The sequence below is a fragment of the Drosophila persimilis genome, unplaced genomic scaffold, assembly GCF_003286085.1.
Source record: "Drosophila persimilis strain 14011-0111.01,24,50 unplaced genomic scaffold, DperRS2 tig00000002-arrow-pilon, whole genome shotgun sequence".
In the NCBI taxonomy this organism is placed as follows: Eukaryota; Metazoa; Arthropoda; class Insecta; order Diptera; family Drosophilidae; genus Drosophila; species Drosophila persimilis.
In genome coordinates, this window is record NW_020825289.1 from 12,512,502 (window position 1) to 12,522,179 (window position 9,678).

Consider the following 9,678-nt stretch of genomic DNA (forward strand, 5'->3'; position numbering starts at 1 on the left):
TGGAATAAAAAACAAAGATCAACATTATGGCTCGTGCCAAAGTTTGACCAAGTCTCCAGTGCGAGTACGAGTGCTTTCCGCTTTTATGGGCTCGGCAGAGAGTATAAAAATGTGGATAAACTCACTCACGCGTGCACGGAAATAAATACAAATTTTTGGGAAATGCCGGCCTCCCCCCCGCCAGGAGCGCAGAGCCCCGCCTGAGTGGTGTCCGGTGGGTGGTGGGCGGTGGGGGGTGGTCGGTGGACCTATAAATAATGTGGCAAATTTGGCATTTTATTCCGTATGCAAATCAAGAGGATTCCCTCGCAGGCTGTGCGAAGGCAATTTCTATTTTAATTACTGTTTCCAGGGAAAAGATCTTTCTTCAAGTTTCGAAGCCTGAATACTTATGCATTTTCCTCATTTTTGTTTTGTGCTTTCCAGAAAGGACACTGAAGGACGCTGCTGCTCTCGAAGGACATTCCACTAGAAACGATTCATCATTGCCCCTGCCACCGGAAGAGCAGCCACTACAGCAGCAAATTGAATGTGAATTACATAAAAAGCGAGTGTTAATTTTTTGCTGGCTACACAAGATACAGATACAGATACAGATACAAGCACAGATACAGATACAGATACTGTGCTAACGCGCAGTGACATGAAAAATGATGGAGATGGAGCATGTTTCGACGCCTCCATGCAACTCCTAGAGAAGAAAGGAAGAAAGAAACCAACAAGAAGGCTGCAAATTGGCGACGTGTTGCTTTGTTGCACGCAGGACAACAGACAACAAAAAAGGCAACGCTGCACATTGCCAGAGCATCATCCATCAGGGGGGCATATGTGCGCCGGAGCTACTGCCGGCCATTGTGCTGCTGAGGGAGCTGAAAGGATTCTGCGCGTTCATTCAAAAAGCCATTAGCCCTAATAAGCAGCCGCCCGCCGTCAATGTGCCAGCCCCAACGTCGGCTCTAGGCAAACAAACAGAACGGAACAGAAAAGAAGAGAAACCAAGCCGAACCAAACCAAACCGAAGCGAACCGAAGAGCAGCAAATCGAGGCGATCCAATGTTGCCGCCACGGCTGCTGCTCCGTCTGCGGCGGCCCATGCATCTGATGGAGCTGCGCATCCTTCTGCTCTGCCTGCCGACCCTGCTGCTGGCCACAACCCTCGAGCCAGGTGCGTACTTGGTCCAGCAACGAATTTAATTAGGGCTATTCCTGGGCCGCTGGAGGGCCTGGCGAGAGGCTTAGTCGAGTGCTAAGTAAATTAAAACCAAATTTATGCGCCTCCCCCCCTCCTCCTCTAGTATGCAGCAGTTTATTTGAATATTTACGCAAAGCCAACAAATCGCTACAAGCCCCGCACACCCCCCCCTGCCCTAGGCCAGCTACAATTAAAGCCCCTTAACGCGGAATAAAAGTCGGGCGGGAAACTTTGCCAATTTACGGATTTATTATGCTAGGAATTTGCCGCCCCCCCCCACCACCTCCAAACGTCCTGCGGCGCTGCCGAAGACGCTGGAAAATGTGCCACAGTGCCTGCATGGGAGCCGAGGGGGGGGGGGGCGGAATGCAGCTAAGCAATTGAAATCTTTTGTGGCGATTGCTGGGCAAACAAAATAATTAATTTTCCATTTGAACTTTACTTTAAATGGGCGCCTAAAAGCGTGCCACACCCAAGGACCGGGCCCTCTCGCCTCCTCGCTGCCTGTCTGTGTGCGTGTGCGTCACGTATACGCATCGTTAGACCGTCTAAGTTATGGCCAACACGTAACATTCACAAATAATAAGGATAATGAAAAATACACAGGGGAGAGATTAGCGTTGAGGGCGACCGCGACCGCGGCCGGGACCGCGACCCACCTTGTTGACGCCTCGTGGCTTTGCTTTTGACCTGAAACTGCGAGGCGGTGGCGGTGTTTCCCGTTTGTTGTTCCGCCGTTCGAACGCGTTACGCATAAATTATGCGCCACCAAACGAGGGGACACCTTATCGAAACGCGCGGTCCACTCATTACGCAGCCTCCAGAGAGGGACAGAGGGGGTCAGAGGTGGTCAGAGAGGGACAGAGGGGGTCAGAGAGGGGCAGGTCGCGTGACAAGGCAAAAATTGAAAATTTATTGCGACGCCTAGAGCAGGCCAAGGCCTAAACTTTGAGGCTGGAGTGACGAGGCGCCTCCAATCGAGGAGGAAGTTTTTTCCTGAAAATCACGCTCACTTTTGATTCTTTATAGCGGCCTCCGAGGCACCCTTAATTTTCACAGCCAATGCCAAGAGCTTAGCCAGAAGAGGTGTCTCACATGCGCTCTGTGTCTGTGCCACAAGGTCGCAGCAAGGGGCAGCACACACGCACTCGCCGTGGCAGCTATTTGGCAAATTTGCTTAGCGGTTTTAAAATTAAGCTCATGGCGCATATGAGTGCGATCTTTGGCTTGCGGAGCCACGCGGCTTAAAAAGTGCCAAGTACTTGCGGGCCAGGCGGGCGAAGAGCGACGCCTTAAGAGGCTTTCGGGCTTAGGACTCGCACACACACACACAGTGCGAGGCATTAAAGTATTAGACACACGCCGGCATAAAGACAAAGACGGAGATAGACAGGGTGGCAGGGGGACAGGAGGGACAGGGAGGCAGGGAGGCAGGGCGACAGCGACAGATAAATAATAATTTGAAACATGACAAGTGCGCACAACTACAACAACAACAGCAACAACAGCAACAAGGACAATGGCCAATGTGTCGTGACTCTGCGCCATGCGGCTTAAACGGTCCAAGGGGGGGGGGGCCTGGAGATTGACAAGAAATATTTATTATTAATAATAAACATGCGAGCATGCCAGCCGCACTTGCTGACTTCATTATTTATCGCTTTTTAGTGAAGGCTGGGCCCACGCCCCCTCCTCCGCCCACCCCCGGTGTTGGGGGGGGCGGATGAAAAATGCGAAGAACGAAACGAAAACTTGTGTATGGCTGCTGGTGGGGCTGCTTCCTGGTCTGAGGGGGGGGGGGGGGGGGGGGGGGGGGGGGGCGGTTGGGGGCCGGGACTGCCTTTTTCTATCGCTTCTTGCGCAAGTTTTATTCCTGTTGCCTACTTTCAGGCATAATATAATTCACACGCCTAAGCCGCAGGCAGCTGACATGCGCACGTAGGGCCACAGTCGGCCCGGGAGTCGGAGGCGGAGACGGAGTCGGAGAGCCAAACAGGATGCGTTGAAATACGCGGCTTTAGCCATTTTATTAGCAGTGCGTGTTTTTTCACTATTATCGAGCTCCGCACCGCACCGCCCCACCGCCCCACCGCCCCACTTGACCTTTGCGTTCGTTGGCTTTGCGTATGGGCCTTGGTCTGAGCAATACATTTCCACTCTGGCTCTGGCTCTTTGCATTTGTATGCCTGGCAGGCACTCATAAGATAAAGATACATATATACATACATAAAGATACATGCTGGGCGTCTCCTTTGTCTAGGCATTTGGCGTTTTCTTTGTTAAAGGCAGATACTGCCCGAAAAACACAAATTTTGAATCAATGCAGCTTCGTGACGTCACGGCATCAACACCCACACAGATACACACACACAGAGAGGCAACGCTGTGGCACTGTGGCACTGTGGCACTGTGGCACTGCCTAAAGTATGAACTATAAAAATTTACGAGGCAATAAAACTGTGAGCTCGCTTCGCTGTGTTTTATAGCCGCCAGCGAGTGTTGTGTGTGTGTGTGTGTGTGTTTGCCCAAATCCATGGCCAAGGTGGACCATTCCACGGAATGTTACGGCATTATGTCCGCCTGATTGATTGAGTAAATTCCCCTCCACACAGCCACACTCCAGCGCTCCAGGTTAATAACAGATAGATGGATGGATGGATGGTCCAGGGGCTCGAGCAATGAGCACTTGGCCAATTAAAGTTTTCCTAATTAAAGTACACACTGGCTGGGGGGGGGGGAGTGAAGTGGAGAAAGTGAAGGCCCAAGTACTGTCAGAGGACCTGCCAAATTGTTTGCTTTTGGCCAGGCAGAGCAGTGCCTTTTCAACTTATTTTAATTACTTTTGAAACATGGACCTGTGGCCATAAAATAGTTGGCTTTAAGGCTGCCAAGAGACACTCTTCTAAACGGTTTTAAGACTCCAAAGAAGCGATGATTCCCTGGCGCAAGCTAAGCCGGTAACCTGTCCGCCATGAGGCTATGGCGTGACACCCAGCGAGTGTTTCATCAAGTCTGAGTGTCTGGGAAATCGATAGGCCACCAATGTCGATTCAGCATTCCCCCCCCTCCGCCATCAACAGGCTTCGATTGGGGTCAGAGTTGGGGCCTGTCCAGCCTGTCTTACGCTCTCGACTGCTCCTCCTTCTTTGATTGCAGATCAAAAGTCCGTGCTCACAGACAACGACTGGAAGAAGCTATGGATGCGCGGCGGCATAAGCGGCGACTCGAAATTGGACAACAGTCTCGACTCCAGCGACAGTCCCATGTTCGAGGACAGCGAGGTAAGTTTCCCCCCAATTCCAAATCCCCAATCCAAGTGCAATGCAGCAAAGTTCTTTGAATTCAAATTCGAATTGAATGGAGTGCAAACACAGATGCTACGTGCCGGCCGATTGTCCTGTCAGCACAGCACGGGCCCCATTCTCCTCCATCAATATGTTAATTTGGCAGAATGAAGACGGACAGTCCGTGCCAGTGACAGAGCCAGTGGCAGAGCCAGTGACAGAGCCAGAGCCAGTGGCAGTGTCAGTGGCAGTGCATCGGGATAACACTAATTACCAGCAGGCATGAGGACGAGTCCGATTCGGATCTGGCCGGCACTAATTAATCTTTACTGCTTATTTATAATTCATTCGCACTGGCTTCGAATCTAATTATCCAAATGGCAGGCCCACCACAGAGTCAGAGCCAGAGCCAGACCCACAGCCAGAGCCCTTCCGTCCCACTCTGATGTATTGTCTCTCTGTCTCTGGCTCTGTCTCTGTCTCTGTTTTGCTGACTAATTGTACGACTTGGGGCCATAAAAAATGAACTTTTAACTTTTTGTCTTGTGTATGCTCTCTCTCCCTCTCTCCCTCTCTCCAACAGCTGATGGCGCACAACACCACCGTCCAGCTGGGTGGCACCGCCTTTCTCGTCTGCAAGGTCTCCGGCGTGGATAGAGTGGGTGTAAATTGGGTTTGTTTTTGTCTCTCTAATTGTACCTACCCTCCTCCCCGTCCCCCCCTGCATGCCGTGCATATAGCGTTTTGTTTATTGAAGCCCTCCATGGCACGGCACAAAGATAGAGATAGATACGGATCTGCAGCTGCAATTTTAGATGCTTTACTATTTGCATTTTCCGCTCATTTTCCCATTGTCAGTCCTCGTCCTTCCCCATCCCCTTCCCCATCCTGCTGTACGTTTTCGCTTTCGTTTCCCATTTCATTTTGCTTTTTTGCACGCAAAAGTCTAATTTGTTAAGCACAGCCGCCCCTCCCCCTCCCCGCAAGCGCTTTATTTGTGGCTGAAAGCAAACGTTTGGCAGGATGACAATTTCGGTGAGGCATTGTTTGACATTCCGCTGGGTTAACAGCCAATTAGGCCGCACAAAGGACACGCAAGGAGCGCCGGGAAAAAATATCAATTAATTAGCCCGCACTGCGATTATGAATTGCCCATGAAATGTGGCTGTTATCGGGCCTCCAGCTCCATCAAACTCCCATTAAATTGCACGTACATGTATCCCCCCCCCCCCCCCCCCCAGCCCCTGAGGGGAGCGTAATGCCTAGTTATCAATTTTGTTGTGTCTCCCCTCCCCCGCCCCGTACAGAACCAGATCTCTTGGATCCGTCGCCGGGACTGGCACATCCTCTCGTCGGGGGCCCAGCTGTACACCAACGACGAGCGCTTCGCGATACTCCACACGCCCGGCTCCAACATGTGGACGCTGCAGATAAAGTTTGTGCAGCGGCGGGATCACGGCATGTACGAGTGTCAGGTGAGTGGGCGTGGCACAAGGGAGGGCAGGGCAGGGGGGCTCCATATATTATGCATACGAAAGAGTTGAAAATAAACCAAAGTGCATTTACATAAGCTCTCTTTGGCTATCTGTGCGTATACGCAATATTGAGGTTTTTCGGTTTTTTGGGTTTTTTTTTGGGGCTCAATGGCATTCGCTGATTTCACGTCACGTCGATTTACTCGCATGTGCATGATTTAATTGTAAAATGCAAATGAAGCTCCCCCCGAAGGACATCCTGGCCATGTGACTGGCAGGCAGGCCCTGGACGACACGGCCAGCAAATTTTGGCCACAGAAAATGTTACTGGCAGTCCTCGAAGTAAACCCCAAAGTCATGCGAATGCAAATATGGAAAGGGCGTGTCCCCGGCCACAGAGAGAAAGCAGAGAAAGCAGACAAAACGAAAGCAGCTTAGGGGGGGGGGGGGGGGGGGGTTAAGCAACAAAGTTACAGACTGCTGAAATGGACACTTGACAGTAACTCTGTTTGTGCAGCAGCACAAGTGCCACTCGGGCTGCTTTGACTAGATGGATAGACGGCATAAGCGCCAAGGATGTGGATGGGGATGGGGATGGGGATGGGGATGGGGATGGAGAACCAGTTTCGGAAACGTAGCTTCAATTTCAAAATTGTTTGCATGCAATTTCAATATGAGAAGAGAAGCCGCATGCCAGGGCCAGAGAGTCAGAGAGTCACAGAGTCAGAGAGTCAGCCAGGGGGCAACCCGGCAATGTCCTCGCCGGAGTGGGGTGGAGCCGGAGTGGGGGCAAGCGAGAGCTGCATGCAAATATGCCAAAATGATTATTTTTCCTACTCCAAGCAGTAGCATATCCGGAGCTGTAGCGTTTGCCGCCTGCCGGATATTTCGGATAGGAGCTCCGCTCCCGGAGCACATCCCAAGGACCACTTATAGAGAAAACGTTCGTTTTTGTTTCATTTTTGCGTGCCAAATTGAAATTGTTTGATTTGCATTTCAATGAGTGCAACATTTCTGCTCCTCCACGGAGCAAGGAGCAGGGAGCTAGGAGCTCGGAGCTCGGAGCTCACTGGGGCATTAAGACCGGAGTTGATTACAAATACCAATCGCAGTGGGTCTCTGCTTTCTACTTTCTCTCCATAAAACACAGGTCTCGACACCGACTGGCATCATTTCGCACTTTGTGAATCTCCAAGTGGTCGTGCCGGAGGCCTTCATCCTCGGCTCCGGCGAGCTGCACGTCGACATGGGCTCTACAATCAATTTGGTTTGCATTATTGAGAAGGTAAGACGCAGACCCAGCTGGGAGTGCCCCGCGAGGAGCTCACCTGTCCCCTCCCCCTCTCCCCGCAGAGCCCCACACCACCGCAGTACGTGTACTGGCAGAAGAACGATCGGCTCATCAACTACTACGACGCCAGGCGGGACATCTCCATAGAGACCACACCGGGGCCGCGCACCCAGAGCCGGCTGATCATCCGCGAGCCCCAGGTCACCGACTCGGGCAACTACACGTGCTCGGCCAGCAACACGGAGCCGGCTAGCATCTACGTCTTCGTCTCGAAAGGTGAGGGTCGGAGGGAGTCTGAAATTATGCAAATTGCACCGATGCCTGCAGCTTATTAATATGATAATCATGCCAATCCTGCCCCGAATCTAATCCCATCTCCTGGTTGCCCGGCTGTCACTTGCAGGCGACAATATGGCGGCCATCTCCAGGCGGAAGACCTCCTCGGCGGATCGCCTGGCGCACATATTTAGGTCGATGCTGGCGCCCTGCCTTCTGCTGAACACTGTTGTTGTGAGGTGAGTGCACAGCTTGCCCAACGAGTCACCAATTGCAACTTTTTTCCATCCTGTTTCTGCCACAGACGCATCTTCCTGACCTAAGCGCCTCCCAGGGCGGTGGATACGGGGCGGAGGGCTCGCAAAACATCCTATTTAAGCTATTTCAGTGTTAGAAAGGAAACCCAAAGAAGGCAACAACCAAAGCTAGAATAATTGCTAACTTAAGCAACTGAAGCGCCCCCGAGGGCGGGGCAATCAAGTGTAAAAATCATGCAAAAACCAATCACAGACGAGCTGCATTTAGCCGGACTCGCTTGGACAGCCCAGGAGCGTTTAGATAAGCCCTAGTTTAGTTGATAAACTCACTTCCCCGTTGATTGTGTACAGTATGTTGACGAATTTTGATATATGATTAGGTTCCACCCACCCCCATCCCCCCATCCCCCCAGCACCGTCCCCTTCCTCTGTGCGAGTCCGGATCGGCATCACCCTCTCGTATGGTAACGAAAATTTGCATAAGTAGACAATTTCAGTCCATTCAAAGCAAGGCATACACATATGTATCCATGTATCTGTGTATCTGTGTATGCGTAGACATTAAAACGCCATTATAAATGTTACTAATTGAACAAGAGGGCAGGGGGCACGTCCAGCCCGGAGGGAAGACATCAGCATCAACAATCTGCAATAAATAATTGTGTTATTAAGTTTGTAAATAAATTCCAGAGCAAAAGGCACACCAGGACGCCAGGACACACAGCCATATTAAATTGTGTACATAAAAAACAGGAAAAACCAAAAGGCAGGACTGAAAATCAGAAAAAAAAAATTGGAGTTTGGTGGGCCAAGGAGGGGGCAAGAACTCATGGATAGTACAGTCCCCCCCACCCCCCTAACCACCTCTCGACTGTCCACACGATATATATCGGCAATCCGACTTAACCAAAAAAACATAACCAACATTCGTTCAGTGTCAGTGTACGTAATTTACAAAAGATTAACCTGTTAGGAGATACTAATTGAAGTTTGAATAGATTTCTTAGCGTAAAGTAGCTTGGAAGATATTCAGATACATGCCACAGACTCCTTGTGTGTGTGTGTGCTTGCCTGTGCCCCCTCAAAGACCACATCATTTTATTGGATTGAATTGGATTGGATTTAATTGAATTAAATTCCTGAATTATTCATTCCACTGTTGAGCATTTTGTCCACTGTAAATATCTTTTGATTAATATTAATAATAATAATAATACTTTTATTGTGAATGGGCCAACAAAGGCCAAAACGATAATTAATTAAAACCCACATATGGCGGCAGCAACAACAACACACAACAAAAATCATTATAGATATTGTACTCTCGATAAGACGGATAAATAGATACAATTTCACAAAAGATTCAAATAAAATTACAATTTGATGAATATGAATTTAATATTAATAAAACATATATTAATAACCGAAAACAAAAACCAAAAAAAAGATACAAAGATACAAAGAATGAGAAACAACAGAAAATGGAAAAATGGCAAACAACAAAAACCGAAAGCATTCGAATAAATCAAGTGATTATCAAAAGAAAATAAATGTAATTTAAATAATAACTAAAAGGCTTTGTTGTTTTTGGTGGGAGGTCCTGGGGTCCTGCTGGTTGCAAGGCGCGCCGCCAATTATTTTTCTGCCTCCACACTCTCGAAACTTGGCCCAAAATCAAATGCATTGAACGCTGCCGCTTTTTGCCAAGAAGCAAACTTTTGTGGCCACCAAAGTTTTCGGCAAATCAAATGAACCCCCCGACCGGCGGGGGCCGTGGGCCGGGGGCAGGCTCAAAAGTAATCGAGAAATTTCAGCAAGAAATTATAGTGTGCACACACTCCACACTGGTGGGGGTAGGGGGGTGGGAAAACTTTCCTTTCCTGGCCACAATTGGCTGTTGACG

At 49.8% G+C, this 9,678-nt stretch overlaps 1 protein-coding gene across 1 annotated transcript; it reads left to right on the forward strand.

Annotated features, from left to right (window-relative positions):
- Nucleotides 1-1,053: 1,053 nt before the first annotated feature.
- Nucleotides 1,054-8,813, forward strand: LOC113565108 (hemicentin-2). The gene is made up of 8 exons (XM_026985802.1): nucleotides 1,054-1,165; nucleotides 4,349-4,473; nucleotides 5,060-5,134; nucleotides 5,784-5,951; nucleotides 7,102-7,236; nucleotides 7,305-7,518; nucleotides 7,646-7,757; nucleotides 7,823-8,813. The coding sequence occupies exons 1-8, from the start codon at nucleotides 1,054-1,056 to the stop codon at nucleotides 7,839-7,841; spliced, it is 960 nt and encodes a 319-aa protein (XP_026841603.1). The 3' UTR covers nucleotides 7,842-8,813.
- Nucleotides 8,814-9,678: the final 865 nt, after the last annotated feature.